This window comes from Vipera berus, assembly GCF_964194415.1.
Source record: "Vipera berus genome assembly, chromosome: 6".
Lineage (NCBI taxonomy): Eukaryota > Metazoa > Chordata > Lepidosauria > Squamata > Viperidae > Vipera > Vipera berus.
The window spans coordinates 71,642,918-71,663,554 of record NC_138208.1 but is presented as its reverse complement, the minus strand read 5'-3'; the positions used below and the strand labels follow the sequence as shown (position 1 = coordinate 71,663,554).

The 20,637-nt window shown below is 41.5% G+C and overlaps 1 protein-coding gene across 1 annotated transcript in view; it reads left to right on the top strand.

Moving 5' to 3' along the window:
• Positions 1-9: 9 nt before the first annotated feature.
• Positions 10-20,637, top strand: part of KDM7A (lysine demethylase 7A) — a 61,736-nt gene continuing 41,108 nt past the window's right edge. The window contains exon 1 of the mRNA XM_081330992.1: positions 10-211. Within this exon, the coding sequence (XP_081187118.1) occupies positions 93-211 (119 nt within the window). The 5' untranslated portion in view covers positions 10-92. The remainder of the gene's footprint in view (positions 212-20,637) is intronic.

The window sequence follows — 20,637 nt, the reverse complement described above, 5'->3', positions numbered from 1 at the left end:
GGAGGGGGAGGAGAAGGCGGAGGGGGGAGCGCGAGAAGGGAGAGCAGGGTGGCTCAGGCAGTCACTCAAGAGAGTGAGCGAGTTCTTTAAAGATGGCCGGAACGGCGGCGGCGGCGAGCGCGACCCCTGTGTATTGCGTGTGCCGGGAACCCTACGATGTGAACCGCTTCATGATCGAGTGCGACATATGCAAGGACTGGTTCCATGGCAGGTAAAAGGGCTGGCTGGCAGCCACGCGTCCTTTTTCGGGGGAGACGACAAAAAAAAACCAAAACAAAAACAAAAACATTGTCCCACTTTCTGAGGGGGGGAGACCTTCGGTGGGCGCTGAGGGGAAAACAACGAACAACGGAGGACAATGAGGAAGAGGCGGCTCAGGGCTTTCGGCTAACCAGGAAGCAGCAGCGTTTAAGCGGCGGTCGCCCTCCTCTTCTCTCTCTCCCCCCCCCCCCTTCTTCGGTGTGGAGTTATATAAGGACTCCGGAACTGAGGTTAGCGAAGAGCTCTCGGAGGTTTTCGGTGGGCTTTAGAGGGTACGGAAAAGTTAGGTGCCGTAATTCAGTTTCTCGTAACGCTGGGGAGGGAGGGAGGGAGGGAGGAGGCTGAGCTGTGTTCTCGTGTCTTTTGTGCGTGAGTACCAGTAACGAGGTTAGGGGTTAGTGCCTGTGCCTCTGTCCTCCGCTGTCTAGGTAGAGGGACTTCGAGGAGACTTCTCCTGCCTTTCTGAGTCAGAGTGCCCGAGTTTCGTGGGCTTCGGGCTCTTTCTGACGTGGTACCCGTCCTCCGCGGAGGCGCGTGTCTTTTATGCGTGGGCGCGGGAGGGAGAAGAGCCCTGCCAAGTGCGAGCCTTGTGGCGTTTCAAAAGGCTGGGTTGCTTCTGCCCGGAGAGAGAGCGAGCGCGGGGTAGTGGTGGTATCCACGGACCTTGAAACAAAGGAACAAGTTTCAGAGCTGCCTCGCTGGTGGCGCAGGGGACACTCTTGTCTCTTTTCGGCTTTGATCTTCCAACTACCGGGCTGGAACCCGTCGCTGGCGGGTGGAGGCGGCGTTGAAGTTTCGGAAGAAGAGGCAGCTTTCGGAGAGTATTTATCCAAGGAAACCCCTCGCTGCTGTCGCGGCTTTCAGGGGAAGTGCTCTTTGATTGACAGCACGACATTTAAATACCCCCCATTTAACAAAAACAAGAGTCACGATGGAACTGGCGAGACGGTCTCATCGCCCTCTGCTGGCTTTCAGTGGGAAATTAATTTTAAAGGGGCAGACCCCGGAATTCAGAATTCAGAGAGTGGGAGAGGAGGTGCTGGAACACCTTAAAAATAAATAAATAAAGCCAGCACTGAACCAGGTCTGTAGCGGTGCCTTGGCTCCAGTCTTTATTGCGGTTGCATTGTTCATGGTTTGCTACCGCTCTGACGAGCCTTCTTTCAGAATGCACCTGGCTGCTGCTGCTGCAGATGCAGCTTCACCGCTGGGTTATGTGTTTGTCTGCGAGGGTAGAAAGGTGCATGCAACTCTACAATTTACGTGAATGTAGTGTTCAGGCTTCTTAACAGGTATGCGTGAGATGGTGCTGTATATTAATAGTTGCTGTATTGAGGAAATACGTACAGCAACATTTATTTTGAAAAGTGGTTAGTTCTTGGGTAAAAAAAATCATTCTTTAGTGTTTTTCGGCATACTCATTATGGATGGGCATGAATAATGTGAAACAGTTAATTATATGTAATTGGCATACATCCAATATGCATGTGAGTGTAAGGACAGCTACATTTAGTTGTGTGCAGTTAAACTAAAATATTACCTGCAAGTTTTGGTGAAATCACTGGAGTTTAATTCTGCATAAACATATATAAGAATGTGTTCTAAGTAGCTTGTATATATTTTATTATGCGCTTTCACATACAATTAGCTCCTGAACGTAGAATATAGCTGGCCAAGAAGAAAATTGCTGTTATTTCCATGCCATGTTTAAGTTTATGTAACAAGGACTAATAATGTTGCTGTCTGCTAAATTTGTATTTCCAAAGTTATAAACATTTGTTAGATGCCTATTACATTTCTTGATGATTTCTTTCACTGCAATATACTTCCATTCACATTATCTGGAAACAAGTGTAATTGTAAACAATCATTTTCAAGTTAATGTGATTAAGTTCTCCAAAAGAGCTTATGACCTTTCCATGCTTAATACATATGTCTTGTACTTATTGTAAATATTTGCATTTTATGTTCATTAAATCATTTCATAGGTTTATCCACAATGTCTTAAACTGCTCTAAATTTTAACATTTTACTTAGGACTTCAACATGCAAATTGTTAGATAAAATGTGATAAAAATAAAAAATAAATTAGGCCAGGAATTGTACCTTTATTCCTTGACTAAGATATTTTATCCCACTCCTGTGTTATCTGCAGTAGAGATAGTTGCATCTAGCCTGTATGCAAGACAGAGGAAGACACATGCTTACTTTAAAAAAAACCACAATGTATATAGAATATTTACACATGTAGCAATTTACAAATCTATTGTTTTATTTAAATTACATAATTGGCATATGTTTGCAGGTGGATCCCATGGTCATTTATTTATTTAGTGTATTTTTCTTTGACTACTGTGTTATATGTCTCTGTATAATATGCCACACAATTGTTGTGACTGCTTCTTTAATCCAAAAGTCTGTTGAATTTCCAGATACATGTTAGTATCAGGTTTAAAATGTAAATGAGTTTTGCTATTCCTGCAAGACATTTGTGCATAATTTGATTTGTCAACTACCCAGAGTTTGGTTCAAAATGGGCAGCTGTGTAAATATTTTAAATAAGATGAATAAATAATTAGTATCAAATATTTAGTCCATAATGCAATACTGACAGAGTAATTAATCAAATCTGCAAAACTGAGAGTCTCACTTTAAATAATAATTTTATCCATATCATGATCTCCATGACCCATTGTTACATACCACCTTGCTATTTTTTAAAAAAGAAAACCTCCAACGTGTACTGGGCTTCAAGCATGAATGTTACTTGGTACATAAGATAAATTTATGTATGTACAGGTAGAAGTTTAAATTGAATTGTCTCACAGTATTTATATATTTATTAGATTTTTATCCTACCTTTATTACTTTAACTCAAGACAGCAAATTTACCTAATATTTCTTCCTCCTCTTTTCTCCATAATAGAAACCTTGTGAGATGGATTGGGCTTAGAAAGAGTGAGGGTCCCAACATCAGCCAGTTTTCATACCTAAAATGGGAGTAGAACTTGCAGTCTCCGGATTTTTAGGCCAATACCTACACTAAATTGCCTCTCCATTTATTTATCCATTTCTGTCATTATTAATGAAGTCTATTGTTTGCATTGAACAATCATTTATCTTAACATTATTCATGGAAAATCTAGTATCAGTTGGGAAGAATTCATATTGCCTTTCATATACTTCATATGAATGAAAAATTATGAAAAATTATGTTTTCTTAAATAGTTCTTGTTCTAAAATTTCTTTTGTGAAATAATCATTGGGTCCTTTTTTGTCTTAGCCTTTTTATGTGCAATTACTTTTTGTGCAATTAGCAGGCAGTCTAGATTTTTTTTCCTAGTAGAATTAAACTGGAACTTTTTAAATTTGTTAGGCTCTACAACTTCTTAATGCCATGTCATCTTACAATCAAATAATATATATTTATTGGTTCTGTTTAATTTGTTGAAGTTTATTCCACATTAAATATACAGAAAATGGCAACATAAAGATTTCAGTAAGAACTTGCATTTTGGGGTAGAGGAACAAAATGTCTTACATAGGAGACATAGTCTACTGTATATGCCTACTTAAGTGGCAGTTGTTGCAGCCTAGGTATATTAGCACACACTTGACCATGCAACTGAGAATGGATTCTGACTAAATAGAAGGGCTTTATTAGACTTATTCCAGAATGTGAACAGATAACCTGCCCTATGAACGGTCACATTTGTAATTCTAGGGCAGGGGTGTCAAACTCAATTTCATTGAGGGCCACATCAGCATTGCAGTTGCCCTCAGGGGGCCGGGTGGGTATGGCCTGGGTGGGCGTGGCCTACTGGGTGGGCGTGGCTAGAGTGCGTATGGCCTACTGGGTGGGCATGGCCAGCTCTACATCGTTCGCATCAAGGGTGCCTATGGGGGCCTGGGCAGGAGTGGGACAGATCTGAGGGTCTCTGGCAGAAGGAGGGTCTCTGGGCCAGGCCAAGGCAGTGGGGGCCGTTCCCTCACTGTTTCCAGGATGGCTTCGCGGGCCACATGAAACCACTTCGCGGGCTGGATCTGGCCCCCGGGCCTTGTGTTTGACATGTCTGTTCTAGGGTGTACCTAGATATATCTTCGTTGTTGGCCACAGTGCTAAGATACTTATTTCTAGTTTGCTAGCAATGTGCTTTTCCTCATTTGGGATATTAGATTAGATAACCTTTATTGTCAGGTGCAAGTAACCAGGAAGAGTTTAGTTCAAAGTGCTTCAAGCTTATTACATGCTACCTATACACAATAATCAGATCATCTAACAAGGTCAGTTGGGTCTAGATAAGAGTCAATGGCATTCAAGGGGTGTGTGTTAAGTCTCTTGTAGGAGTACAGTGATTCCAAACTGATTATGCATTTGACCCCACCCTCAGGATCAGCCTGGTCATCTTCTACAGATACCTGATGTCAGTGATCCTGCTTTAGTAATATGTCTGAGTAACTACAGTAATAATGGTTATTGCCTTTGAAAATGGATGGCATTTTTAGTGGCTATAAAACTTGGTTAATAATCAGGTTACAAGGCCAGAGATCTATGACACTCAATTTGTTTAATCTGTACCTAATGCTTATAAGACTCTGAATGGCTTGGTGTAGATAGTTGTTGAATCAATTTCATAACAGAATGTTTTCTAGTTCTTTGGTAGACTAGACTGAAAGTAGACAGTACTATACAACAACTTAAATAATAAAAAGTAATACAATATTTAACACTGAATATTTCCTTTTTAAAGTTTGATTGGCAGATTTACTGCTTGATTTATAACACACATACTACGGTAACAGAGAACACTGTATTAACACTGATTCTCCAACTTGGCATTTTTGAGGTGACAGTTTCCATTACTGTGGTCAACATAGGCATGATGATAGATTTAATTGAACAGTTTTGGAAATACCACATTCAAAAAATATGAGTAACTCTTAAATGTACTTTGAAATCTATAGAATTTGGGAATGACTCTGAAATTCATTTAATCTTCTAGTGTGGAAAATTCAGTATTTCTACTGTCTAGTCATGTGGGCCTCTAGCCTGGTAATAAACTCAGTCAAGAAGGTATTACAGGTAGTCCTTCATTTGCTGCCATGATTGGGCCCAAAATCTCATACATTGAGTGAGGTAGTTGTTAAGCAAGACACCATGGGACTGCAACAACCACAATCTGAGCTCTCACAGTTCTGGTCATTAGGTGGTTTGTCAAATGGAGTGCCAAGGAGAAGGCCCAGGCTTTCCCTGCCCCACCAAGGAGTATGATTGCAAGAACACTGGTGTTTAGTGTTTTCGTAAGATTTCATATCTATTCCTCCTGCCTAGTGGAAGGATTTCTCCCTGAATGGAAGGAAGGAGATACCCTCAGCACACTGGATGAATGATCCTCAAATCCAACATCCCCTCCACTTGAAACCTGCCCAACGGGTTTTCTCATTGATTTTTTAGGGAAACTGGCAAAGAAAGTTGCATGGCACTTGACAACCAGTCATAAACATGAACAGGTTGCTAAGTGCCTGAAATGTGACAAGGGGGCTCACAGTACAATGTTTTATGAAATGATTATGAGTCATAAAGCATCTCTTCCAGCGCCATTGTGACTGTGACCAGTTGTTTAGTGACCAGTCATAAGACAAGGTGAATCTGTATCACTAAGTTTGTTGGTTCCTTCTACAATTATCAGCTTGTGTTATCAGTAAGTTCTTCCTGAAGACAATTTGAAAAATAATGTCATATGGACAGTTTAAAATAAACTTGTTAATATGATACATAAATGTCACACCATTAAAAATCTCATGTTTGTATATTATATTTATAAATTAAACACTAGGTTTGGCTCACTTGTGAAATAGAATCATGTTACTTTAATTGAAAATATTTTATATTTTTCTCAGTTTACAATAAAATTTTGATTAGATGCTTTTATTTCCCATTTAGCAGGATTCATTCAGAAGGACCAGACTTCTGTACTGACATACAAGGGCTATTGTACCCTAAGTAGCAGGCAAGGCAGTTAAACTTGTTAACATCTATGATATTTTATTGCCTTCTACACCATCGATCCCCAACCTCTTTGGCTCTTGAGGAACAGCAGAAGTGGCGGGGGTGGGGTGGAGGATATGGTTTTGTGAGTGCAACCTAATCCCCCACCTGCGCAAAAAATCTTGCACTTGCATAGACTGGTTCCCTTGTATGCTACCGGTCCACGGCCTGGGTTTTGGGGACTTCTGTTGTACCTCACTGAAAATGATTGAGGTGGTTTCAAAATTAATAAAATTTTGTAATGGGGTCTTTATGAAAACTACTAGAAATTACATTAAATAAAGTCCCTCAGTGTTGAATGGATAATCAGGAATAATAGGCACTACTTTCAATTGCTCTGTTAAATCATTGTTTTATTGTAATTGATAATAAAACAGTTCTTGTTTATTACATTCAAGGAGAGAAGAAATGGGTGGAAGAGGAAAATGGTTCAGAAAAAAATCTTAAAATTGCTATTTGTATTCCAAACAAGGTAATCTGTTGGAAGATTTGTGGGGTCCCTGATGCTCTCTGAGCTTGGTTATTTCCTTGCAGACATTTCATTGCCAAACTCGCTAACATAATCAGTGCTAGTAGGATGTGAGGTTTGCTGTCATTTTATATACTACTAACTTGTCTTCTCAGTGTTGGTGGGAGTAGTCTTGGAAGTTCCTTGATTGGGCTGTTATTTACTGTTAGCTTGTTTGTCCAAGTTGGTAAATCTTAGATTGGAGTATTGTTTGCTTCTTGATCATTAGTCTAATGTTAACCTTGGTGTTAATCTCTGCTCATCTACTTCCTAAACTGACAATTTCCTTGAGTTCATATTGAATGAGCAAGGTGAAGCATTAGAATATTCTTCGATAATTTTCAATATGTTTGTTGTATGTGCTCTGGTCTTTTATTTCTTTTTTAGCTTTTTATTGTCTCTTCTGAATGCTTTGTAAATGTGGTTTATCTGTGGATCAACTGATGACTGATTTGTCTGAATACCAGGCTTCCAGGAATTCCCTAGCATTTTTGGATTTAGCTTGGTCTAGGATGCTCATAGCTTCCCATTTGAAATAATGTTTGAGTTGTTGTGTGTTATGAGATTATAGTATCTTCATTATGTCTTATTACCAGTTCGTGTTCATGGATGTGCTCTTCTAGTTGTCTGTCCCACATAGTGGCTGTTACAGTCCTTACACTGTATGTTCCTGTTGCCTGTATGACTTTTTAATATTCCTTTTTTCTTCTTCTTGGGTTCTTTTAGTTTACTTAATACATTTAATTAACACTGATCTTACTTCAGTGGGTAACTCTCTGAAATCTGCTTTTTGGGTTTGTTCGGAGTCTGTAATTTTGATCGGAAATAACCAGAACACTTCCTCTCCAGCAGGCTACACCTGGACAAGCAGGGATCAATACCAGACAAACAATCATGCAGGAAATAATATTGTAATCAAGGAACTATCAAGCAGAAATAACTACCAAGCAGTGCAAAGATAACCCCTTCCCCCAAGTGGCTTCAAGACTCTCAGGGAGAGTGCTAATGATCAGATGACTGCAAAGAAATACATTCCTTCCATCCCTCCCCCCACCATCCAGTCAGAACATATCCTTCCAGCCCCCCAACATCCACTCTCAACAGTCAGTACCTATCCTTCCGGGCCCCCTGCCATCATAATTGATGAAGCTTTTTGGATGAGAAGCAAAATGTTTTGTTTTTCTTCCTGAAGGGAAAAGCAGTCTGATTGCCTTTTGAAAAAGCACCTTTGAGACAACGAAACTTGCATTTTGTGCTTGCAATACTTTAACATTCATATAACAAGCAATAGTAGCTCTGAAAACTAAAAGGAAAGCACATCTTAATCCATAGAAGCAATACTATAACTGAAGTTATAGTTATGGCAAAATACGTTTCAAAAGTTTCAGACAAAGTAGCTTAGAAAAAAATGAGAAAGAAAAAGGAATACAAATATATTAGAATCATACCTGTATTAGATCACACTGATGAAGTAACAAATAACCTTTAAATATGCAGATAGAGTCATACTAGATTATAATATAGATTGCATTAACAGCCTTTCCAAAATCTGCAGGAAAAGTAAAAGCAAATAAGTTTTTGTAAATTCTCAAGTTTGGAAAGATATATTCCATCGATTTCCTTCTTACCAAGACATTGTTCCCTTGCTTAGTTATCAAGAAAAGTCTTAGCTCGCTATAAGGAAAATATTTTTTGTGTTTAAATAAAATAGTTTAATACAGCGTCTGGTTTATTTTATATGGAAGATAGTTCACCAAAGCTTGACAGTTCACTTGGGTTCAATCCTGTCTTTTAAATTTATATTCAGCTGAGCAGTTTTGCCCTTTCTGGTTTATTCCCAACATCTGCATGTGATGCTTTAAATGTAGTCACTTGGTGGTGCTGTAGTAAATATGTTTCCACTTAAGCATTATTTCCGTTCCCTATATATATTATACAATACTATTCCGAAAATGGTTCAGTATTCTTTATTTCAAGCTTTAATTACAGGCAAACTGAATTTACTTTCAAAGTTCTGGGCATTATCTCAGCTACTTTTTAGTAAACAACATTCAGAAAGATGATCACTGAGGTATATTGTCAGTATAGCAGATTGTCTCAGTTTGATCTTGTTTGAGAGGTTCTCAATAGCCACTTGTGCTAATACAGGTTTAGACTGCTACATTGTACTAATTCTGTACTTTGAAATGGAAGTGTGAAGTTGTGTTATAAAATATGTAATAGTGAAAACATTTCTTTGATGGGTGAAGTACCTATGCACCCTAGACAAGTTCAAATCACCAATGCCAGATGGACTACACCCCAAGGTTCTGAAGGAACTGGTAGATCTCAGAACCACTGAACAATTTCTTTCAAAGATCCTGGAACACTGGGGAACTACCAGAGAACTGATGTAGTTCCCATCTTCAAAAAATGAGAAAAAATGGATCTAGGAAACTACATATCTATCAGCCTGACCTCAATATGTTGGGAAGGTTCTGGAAAAGATAATTAAGCAACGAATCAGCAAACACCTAGAGGCAAACAAAGTCATAACCAAAAGCCAAAAACAGATCATGCCAGACAAATCTTATTGCATTCTTTGACCAGGGACAAAATTAGCTGATATAATTGTTGTGGATATAATTTACTTGGATTTCAGTAAGGCATTTGATAAAGTAGACCATAACCTACTACTTGATAAGGGCTCTGTTCTGGGCCCAGTGCTCTTCAACATCTTCATCAATGATTTGGATGAGGGGATAGAAGGGGAACTCATCAAATTTGCAGATGGCACCAAGCTGACAGGAATAGCCAACACTCCAGAAGATAGGCTTAAGATACAGAAGGTTCTTGAAAGATTTGAACATAGGGCGCTATCTAACAAAATGAAATTCAGTGGTGAAAAAAGTAAGGTTCTACATTTAGGCAAGAAAAACCAAATGCACAGGTACAGTATAGGTATAGGTGGTATCTTGCTCAATAGTAGTAACTGTGAGAGGGATCTCACAGTTCTAGTGGACAATCACTTAAATATGACCCAGCAGTGTGCTGCAGCTGCCAAAAAAAAACCAACACAGTGCTAGAGGGATAGAATCAAGATCACGTGAAGTATTAATACCACTTTATAACTGCATCCAGTTTTGGTCACCACGATGTAAAAAGATGTTGAGACTCTAGAACAGAAGTCCCCAACCTATGGGCCACGGCCCACTACCGAGCTATGGTCTCTCGGCCACTGTGCTGTGTGAGTGGCTGGCCAGTGCATGTGCATGTGTGCATGCGCTCACCTCCCATGTGCCGGCACCAGGTGAGCTGCAAGCCCTGACCTACGCACCGGTCCTAGCTGAACCCTGATCCACACGCCAGCACTAGCTGACCCGTGAGCTGCGTGTCTTGCACCAGCGCTAGCCGAGCCACGAACCCTGATCCATGTGCTGGCACTAGCCAAGCTGTAAGCTGCAAGCCTTGCACTGGCACTAGCTGAGCTGCGTACTGGTGGTAGCCAAGCTATGAGCCGTGAGCCTCACACTGGCGCTAGCCGAGCCACAAGCCACACGCCAGCTCTCGCATAGCCGCGACCTGCTAGCCTTGCACTGGTGCTAGCCGAGTCACAAGCCGCATGCCAGCAGTAGTCGAGCCATGAGCTGCGAGCTGCATGCTGGCGCTAGCAGCCCCATTTGCATATGGTTGTGGCCCTGTTCACACACACATTCACTCAGCCTCATGTGCACATAAAGGTGCCTGCCCCTTTTTTCCCCATTGGGCCTCCAACCCAGAAAGATTGGAGACCCCTGCTCTAGAAAGAGTACAGAGAAGAGCAACAAAGATGATCAGGGGACTGGAGACTAAAACATATAAGGAACGGTTGCTGGAATTGGGTATATCTACTTTAATGAAGAGAAGGACGATGGGTGACATGATAGTGTTCCAATATCTCAGGGGCTGCCACAAAAAAGAGGGAGTCAAGCTATTCTCCAAAGTACCTGAGGGAAGGACAAGAAGCAATGGATGGAAACTAATCAAAGAGAGAAGCAACCTAGAACTAAGGAGAAATTTCCTGACAGCTAGAACAATTAATCAGTGGAACAACCTGCCTCCAGAAGTTGTGAATGCTCAGGACTTGAAATATCCATCCTAGCAAATAAGGTGTTGGAGCTTAAAGATATTTGATATAATATATTTACAAGACATCTTGATGCATTCTCAAACAAAGTATACTTCATCTGATCCAGTTTTGGGGGATCAAATTTGAGTTCTTGAGGACCAAAGAAATGGATAAGATACTTGAAGCTGTGCAATTCACTACATGTCTCCAAAAGTTGTGGTTGCCTCAACACTGGAAGTTTTTAAGAAGAGACTGGGCAACCATTTATCTGAAATGGTATAGGGTTTCCTACCTGAGCAGGGGGTTGAACTAGAAGACCTCCAAGGTCCCTTCCAACTCTATTATTATTATTATTATTGTTATTGTTATTGTTATTGTTATTGTTATTGTTATTATTATTATTCACACAGCCAGATGTTCAGACTGGATTTGGCATTTTTGTCTACCTATCGAGTCCTTACCAAGGACCTGGGATAGGCAGATGTTGATGTTTGATGGTATTAGAGATATCGTCGCAGGATGGAAGCAGTTCCTAGTAAGGCCGCCTTTTGCAGTTGACTAATGGTGAATTTGTTAATGCCAGTGGTGTTGAAGTGGTGCTCCAGTTATTTTGGGATTGCACCCAAGGCGCCTATTACTATTGGTACTATCCTTGCTTGCCTTTGCCACAGTCTTTCTATTTCTATTTGTAGGTCTTTGCATTTTGTTATCTTCTCCAGTTCTTTCTCATCTATTCTGCTGTCTCCAGGCACTGCCACATCCACTATCCAGACTTTTTTGTCTTTCTTATTGACAGTTGTTAAGTCCAGGGTGTTATGTTGCAGGTGCTTGTCTGTTTAAATTCTGAAGTCCCAGAGCAGTTTAACTTTATCATTTTCTATGACTCTCTATTTTATTTATTTATTTATTTATTTTATTATATTTATATACCGCCCTTTCCCGAAGGACTCAGGGCGGTTTACAGGGTGATTAAAACAAAAAATACAAAAGTTAAAAACAGTTAAACAAATTATATCCGTCCCTGAACAAATAAAACCCCATTTAAAATTAAAATTAAAATTAAAATTAAAATTTTCAGCCTGGGCCAGAGAGCTCGAAGAGCCAGGTCTTCAGGTCCCGGCGGAATGAACGGAGGTCAGGGGCAGTCCTAAGCTCCACTGGCAGCTGGTTCCAAAGGGCAGGCGCACCCAATGAGAAGGCCCTATCCCTGGGTGTTGTCTGCCGGCAATCTCTTACCGGCGGTACCCTGAGAAGACCCTCCCTGTGGGAGCGCACTGGACGAAGGGAGCTTGATGCCGGCAGCAGGTGTTCCCTCAGATAACCCGGACCCTCGCCATTTAGGGCTTTATAGGTCATCACCAGCACCTTGAATCTCACCCGGAGGGCAACCGGGAGCCAATGCAGCTCGCGGAGTAGAGGTGTTACATGGGAGTATCGGGAAACCCCCATCACAACTCGCGTGGCCGCATTCTGCACCAGCTGAAGCCTCCGAGTGGTCCTCAAGGGCAGCCCCATCCCATGTAGAGAGCGTTGCAGTAGTCTAAACGGGAGGTCACGAGCGCATGAGTGACTGTGCGTAGGGCATCTCGGTCCAGATAGGGTCGCAACTGGCGCACCAGGCGAACCTGGGCAAAAGCCCCCCTGGTCACGGCAGGAAAGACACCCTCCTTCAAAGAAGCAGTTATTACTGCCTGGAACCAGCCTCGTGTCTCCTCCCGGGCTGCATAAACCAGCCAGGAGGGGCACGGATCCAACAAACAGGTGGTGGTGCTCAGCCTCCCCATGATCCTGTCCACATCATCAGGGGAAACAGGATCGAACTCAGTCCAGATAACATGCTCAAGACCGTCCGATTCCTCCACGTCAGACTCTGCCCAGTCAGAGTCCAGACCGGCCCGGATCTGAGCGATTTTGTCCACCAGATGATGACTAAACTCCTTGGCTCGTCCCTGCAAGGGATCTTCCCTCACCTCCTGGTTAAGGAGGGAGCGAATCACCCTAAACAGGGCGGCCGGGCAATTATCTGCGGACGCGATGAGGGCAGCGAAGTAATTAGACTTCGCCATCCTCATCGCCGCAAGATAAGACCTTATAAAGGTTCTTAACTGCAATCGGTCAGATTCGGATCGGCTGGACCTCCAACCGCTCTCTAGACCCCGTTTCCGACGCTTCATCTCCCGGAGCTCCGCAGAGAACCATGGAGCCCAACGGGATCTGCGCTGGGTCAGAGGTCGCAAGGGTACAACACAGTCAAGTGCCCCGGCAGCTGCCCTTTCCCAGGCATCCACCAAGGCATCGACTGGGCTGTGGGTGAGGGCAATGGGTATAGACCCAAGCGCCATCTGGAACCGTTCAGGGTCCATTAGGCGCCTGGGGCGGAACCACCTGGTCGGTTCCGCAGCCCAGCGGCAGGGGGTGGCATAACGGAAGACCAGCCGTAGGAGATAGTGATCTGACCATGACAGGGGAACAATGGTTGGTAAACCCCCTCCCAGATCATCCAACCACTGTCCAGACAGGAACACCAGGTCGAGAGTGTGACCCCCCACATGAGTCGGGCCCTGAATCACTTGGATCAGGCCCATGGCCGTCATGGAAGCCATGAACTCCCGAGCTAACTCAGACAACCCTCCCAGTGAAGGCAAATTGAAGTCCCCCAGAACTATAAGCCTGGAGAACTCCACCGCTAACCCTGAGAGGGTGTCGAGCAGCTCGGGCAGGGCTGTTGCCACACAGCTGGGCGCCATTGCATTGGGTCAAGTTATCGGGAAGCCTCATATATCAGATATTTGAAGAATATACTAGATTGAGTGATGATATAAACACTGTGCTTGGTATTTTTGATAATTATATTAGCCTGCTATGGAATTGAAAAGAACAATACAATATCTTGTTAATGTATAACTTGTGATGTAATATCAAAGATGTACAGAAACTTTTGAAACTTAAAGAAATTGCTGACCATCCATAGGTTTCATAAATTATGTAGAATAACATTCAATATATGTAATATTTTTTTGTAGAATGTTTTTTTAATAAGCTCATCTTGCTGGTGGCAATAGATAAGATGTAAAAAAATTCTGGAAGCCAAGACTTAGTCATGCCATTTTCCCCAAATACAGCAGGGATGTGCAAATTCTTTCTCCAACAAAAGATATTTGTGACATTATTTTAGTGTGGGGATAGTTAATAATGCTTCTGATACAGTTCATGTGCAGACTAGATTTTTCACAGGAAAGTCAAAAGGACGAATCAAACTGTCCTAGATTGTTTCAGAAGTAACAGGAGGAGGATTCTGTCTGATGCTTTCCACACTATTGCTCTTTGATGTCCAGGCACCTCGCTCAGATAATGAATTCTGTGACCAATGTCCCAAAGGTGCTTTTTCAGGAGGCAACTGGACTTACTTATTTTTCTTTGAAGACATTTCGCTTCTCATCCAAGAAGCTTCTTCAGTGCTGACCGGATGGTGGGGAATATTCCTTGCAGACAGAACTTATGTTCAAATCCATAGCAGGCTAATATAATTATAAAAATACCAAGCACAGTGTTTATTTCATCACTCAATTTAGTATATTCTTCAAATATCTGATACATGAAAAGCTTTCTGATAATGTGACTCAATGCAAAATATTAAATATAAATCCTTCCATTCCCCACCATCAGGTCAGAGCTGAAGAAGCTTCTTGGATGAGAAGTGAAATGTCTTCAAAGAAAAACAAAGTCCAGTTGCCTCCTGGAAAAGCACCTTTGGGATAACTATGACCTGAATGACTGAGAATCTCCTTAGACATCTGTGACCAATGAAAGACCTTATAGCAAATTCTTTTTTCATTTCTCATGAATTCATTCTCTTGCACATAAACCTTACAGAAGGGTATGCAAAATAAACCAAGAGATACAGAAAATCTATAGTTACAAATAGTCTTAGCAGTATTATGTGTAACTCTGTATAGTGTTGATTTGTGGAATGGTGATCTTTTTGTGATTTATTATCCTTTTAAGGAAAAAAATCACTTTGCCCACATCATGTTTCATTGTCGGGCACTTTTGAATGTATCATAAAAGCCTCAGACAATGAATTTGGGTTCATAGCAATTATTTTCCTAGATTAGGTCCTGAAAGAGGTTATATTGATTGATTGACACTGAACAATCTTAAAACTCTAGGCAAGTTACAGTGCAGTATGGGAATCATAACAACTCAATAATAGATATAGATAATAGGTATAATTAGTATATGTTTTCTAGATTTAGTACTGGTAGCATTGAATTGACTGACTTTCTTTCTACTTAGTAGCTTGAACTCTCCTCCAGCTGAAATTGGTGATGTTGGTATTGGTGAGATATCACCTTCAAACTCCATTGTACTACTTCAATTGTTCAGCACAAATTAGTATATCTACTTCATTTAAAACAGTTTCCTATGCCTGTAATGTGATTCTGTACATGTATTGCAGATTTGTAGTTTTTAATTCCTAGGGTAATTCACATTATTATGATTTATTGGGTTTATCTACTTATGTTCTTCAGGAAGCTCAGCCAGAGGTTTTTAGTCTTTGCAAAAGCCATATATCAGATAAATATATGCAAACATCCCCCTCCTCAATAAAACTAATGATTTTATGGAGAGAAGTGTTGGGCAAGAAATTATTTATTAAATATTCTTTCACATTATACTTTCCTGGCTAAGGTTTACTTTTATCAGTAGTCAGGTAATTTTTTCATCTTATCCCGGTATCTAGAGGCTGTGAGATTCTGGATCAGAAACAGAAGGCTTCAGCTGAACCTTGACAAGGCTGGGTGACTCTGAATTTTGAGGCCCACTGGTTCCAGGACTATACCATCTTTGTTTATTTCATGTGGCGTAATAAAATATAGCGTTAATGCATAAAATTCACAAAACAGCATATAAAATGTGCATCAAAATATAAAATTAATAGAGTAAATTATTTTAAAAATGCACAATAAAAGTGACGAATAAAATTAAATTATGTATGAGCAGTTACTAGAGTGGCTAAGCTTATGGCCAGATATCTAGATCATTTAATCATTGGACAGCAGTGCCCTCAAGATGATGTAATTTTTGCAGGGATCTAGGAAACCTTCTGAGGGGGCATTCTGTCACAATATAATGTAAAATTTGTACAATGTTCCTACAGTCACAGCCCCCATTTGTATTTCCAGTATTGTCACCTGCCATGGTTAGTTGTAATTTGTTTGAGTGCTATCTAGGATCAAAGCTGGAGGGATATTTACTGTATCAGACACTAAATTAAACAGATCTGGGTTAGAAGTTGCCCATTCCTGGTGCCATACTATCTCAATATCAAAGCCTTCTCTGACTAATTGCTGTCCACATTTCCACTGCTGGTTCCAAGATTTGCAGTATTTGGAGTCTGAGTATTTGATTGTGACAGTCCTTGTGTCTAGGTAATAATTGGTTTGCCTTGCATTTCTGCCACTCCCCTTTTAAGGCTGATTTTCTTCTAAGGTGTAGGGTTGGTGTATTAGATAGTAATGGTAGCCATTCAGAAGGTCTCAGTTTAATAGATCCTGATATTTCTCTCATAGTATGATTAAGCTGGGTGTCCACTGCCTTTGTGTGAACACTATTTAACTATACAGGGCTGGAGTATTCAACCACCAAATATACCAAAGCAAGAGCTGATATCCTGAAAGCTGTTACACTTGCTGGTGCCAGAAAATTTATGTAGGGTATTGTTCCTAGTTTTTATTTTATCCATCTTTTTTCTTAAGTGTTCCCTATAGATTAAGGACCAGTCAAGGGTCACTCTTAAATTCTTTGGATTACGATTAAATTTCAGCACCTGCTTCCTAAATTCCACTTTTGGTATATAGTTAGCTTGTCTGTTGTTCAAGTGAAAACAGATGACTTTGGTTTTGTTAATGTTGGGTTTCAGCCTATGGATTTAAAAAAAAATTATACATTTCTTTTAAATAATTTTTGAGGGTTTTTTCCGAAATATTAAAGTCTTCATATTGTTTTATCAGAATGATGTCATCAACATATATAAACTTTCTTGCAGCAATACCTGGTAGATTGATGTGTATATATTAAAAATTAAAAATAGTGGAGTCAGCATAGAAAACTGTGGCAAGCCATCATTTAACCTATATTTCCGACTAAGATGTACTTCAGTGTATCTGTTTGAAAGTATACTGTTGAGTAGAAGAGCTGTTTTCTTACAAGGCACAACGCGTAAGAATTTTAGAATCAGCCCTCCTCTCCACACTGTATGGTAGGCCAATGATAGGTTGATGAACACGGTGACAGATACAGTGAGGGGAAAAATTATTTGGTTCCCTGCTGATTTTGTACGCTTGCCCATTGACAAAGAATTGATCAGTCTATAGTTGTAATGGTAGGTTTATTTTAACAGTGAGAGACAGAATAACAACAAAAAAATCCAGAAAAATGCATTTCAAAAAAGTTACAAAATTGATTTGCATTTTAATGAGTGAAATAAGTATTTGATCCTGTATCAGTCAGCAAGATTTCTGGTTCCCAGGTAACAAATTGAGATTAGGAGAATAAAGAATAAGAGCACTCTCTTAAAGGGTGTATAAAATACAGAAGCAATCGATCAGTCAGATTCCAAACTCTCCACCATGGCCAAGTCCAAAGAGTTGTCCAAAAATGTCAGGTACGGGATTGTAGACTTACACAAGGCTGGAATGGGCTAAAAGACTATTGCCAAGGAGCTTGGTGAGACGATGACAACAGTTGGTGCGATTATTTGCAAATGGAAGAAACACAAAATAACTGTCAATCTCCCTTGGTCTGGGGCTCCGCGCAAGATCTCACATCGTGGAGTTTCAGTGATCATGAGAACGGTGAGGAATCAGCCCAGAACTATACAGGAGGATCTTGTCAATGATCTCAAGTCAGCTGGGACCATAGTCACCAAGAAAATAATTGGTAACACACGACGCCGTGAAGAACGGAAATTGTGCAGCACCCACAAGGTTCCCTACTCAAGAAAGCACATGTACAGGCTCATCTGAAGTTTCCCAATGAATAGCTGAATGATTTAGAGGAGAACTGGGTGAAAGTGTTGTGGTCAGACGAGACCAAAATCAAGCTCTTTGGCATGCACTCAACTCACTGTGTTTGGAGGAGGAGAAATGCTGCCTATGACCCAAAGAACACCATCCCCACCATCAAACATGGAGGTGGAAACATTATGCTGTGGGGGTGTTTTTTGCTAAGGGGACAGGACAATTTCACTGCATCAAAGGGACAATGGATGGGGCTATGTACCATCAATGTTAGGTGAGAACCTCCTTCCCTCAGCCAGGGCATTGAAAATGGGTCGTGGATGGGTATTCCAGCATGACAATGACCCAAAACACATGGCCAAGGCAACAAAGGAGTAGCTCAAGAAGAAGCACATTAAGGTCCTGGAGTGGCCTAGCCAGTCTCCAGACCTTAATCCCATAGAAAACTTGTGGACGAAGCTAAAGTTTGAGCTGCCAAACGTCAGCCTTGAAACCTTACAGTAAGTCAACTGACTTACTCAGTAGTAGAGTTGATGGAGATAATAACGTCATATGGGAAAGTTTCTGGATTCAAGATAAATACACAAAAAACTAAAATATTGTCTAAAAATATGACTGTAGAACAACAGGTTGTTTTAGAAGAGTTAACAGGATTTGAAATAGTTAAAAAGACTAAATATTTGGGTTTTATCTCTCAGCCTCAAATGTGAAATTATATAAAAATAATTATGGATTGTTATGGTTAAAAATACAAAAAGAGCTAGATGGTTGGAAAAAAATACAACTATCTTTACTGGGAAGAATTGCAGCAGTAAAAATGAATGTTTTGCCAAAAAAATTATTTTTGTTTCAAATGATACCTATACTTAAAAAGGATTTAAATTTGGAGGAATGGCAGAAAGGTATTAATAAATTTGTTTGGGCAGGGAAAAAGCCACGAGTCAAATTTAAGATAATGCAAGATACACGTGAAAGAGGTGGTCTTAAAATGCCTAATCTTAAACTATATTATGAGGCTGCTGCTTTATCATCAATAATTGATTGGTTTAATTTAACACAAGGGAGATTATTAAATCTTGAGGGTTATGATTTGTTATTTGGTTGGCATGCATATTTATTGTATGATAGGAAGGTGGATAATGTATTGAAGATACATATATTAAGGTATGCTCTGTTGTGAGTATGGAAAAAATATAGACATAAGTTAAATTACAAGATACCAATTTGGGCAATACCTAAACATGCAATAGAAAATATAAATGTGGGATTTAAACATGATGAGACTACATATAAAGAAATTTTAAGGATAGAAACGAATGTATGGCAATTAAACTTTCGTCCAGTCTCCAACCTTCGCTTTCTTGCAAAGGTTGTTGAGAGTGTGGTGGCGCATCAGCTCCCTCTGGTTCTGGATGAAGCGGATTATCTAGACCCGTACCAATCGGGCTTCAGGCCCGGGTACAGCATGGAGACGGCATTGGTCGCGCTGGTGAATGATCTCTGGAGGGCTCGGGACAGGGGATATTCCTCTGTCCTAGTCCTATTAGACCTCTCAGCGGCTTTCGATACCATCGACCATGGTATCCTGCTGCGGCGTCTCAGGGGATTGGGAGTGGGAGGCACGGTCCTTCAGTGGTTCTCCTCCTATCTCCTGGGACGCTTGCAGTCGGTGTTGGCAGGGGGGCAGAGGTCGACCGCGAGGTCTCTCATTTGTGGAGTCCCTCAGGGGTTGGTCCTCTCGCCTCTCCTGTTCAACATCTACATGAAACCGCTGGGTGAGATCATTCGTGGTTTTGGAGTTGGGTATCATCAATATGCTGATGATACCCAGCTTTTCATTTCGACCCCAAACCACCCCAGTGATGCCCTCGACGTGATGTCCCGCTGCCTGGAGGCGGTTCGGGTCTGGATGGGGAGGAACAGGCTTCGACTCAACCCTGACAAGACTGAGTGGCTGTGCGTACCGGCATCTCGGGATATTCAGGATATCCCATCCCTCTCTATGGGGGGGTGAGTTATTACCCCCCGTAGATAGGGCTCGCAACTTGGGAGTCCTCCTAGATTCACAGCTTTCCTTAGAAGACCATATAGTAGCTGTGACTAGGGGGGCCTTTGCCCAGGTCCGCCTGGTGCGCCAGTTGCGGCCCTATCTAGACCAGGATGCCTTACGTACGGTCACTCACGCGCTCGTGACCTCTCATCTGGACTACTGCAACGCTCTCTACATGGGGCTACCCTTGAAGACCACTCGGAGGCTCCAACTGGTACAGAATGCAGCCACGAGAGTTGTGTTGGGAGTTTCCCGACACTCCCATGTTACACCTCTGCTCCGCGAGCTGCATTGGCTTCCAGTTGTCTTCCGGGTGAGATTCAAGGTGTTAGTAATGACCTACAAAGCCCTACATGGCATGGGTCCGGAATACCTTGGGGAGCACCTGCGCCCAGCGTCAACTTCCCTCCGCCCAGTACGCTCCCACAGAGAGGGCCTCCTCAGGGTGCCACCGGTCAAAGAATGCTTACCGGTGGCCCCCAGGGGGAGGGCGTTCTCTGTGGGCGCGCCGGATTTATGGAACCATCTTCCGGCCGAGCTCCGGATGGCACCTGACCTCCACTCCTTCCGGCGTGATCTCAAAACCTACCTTTTTGAACAAGCTAGCCTGGCCTGATGGGATGGGGTTGGGTTTTATAAATCGGTTTTAACTTTTAATGT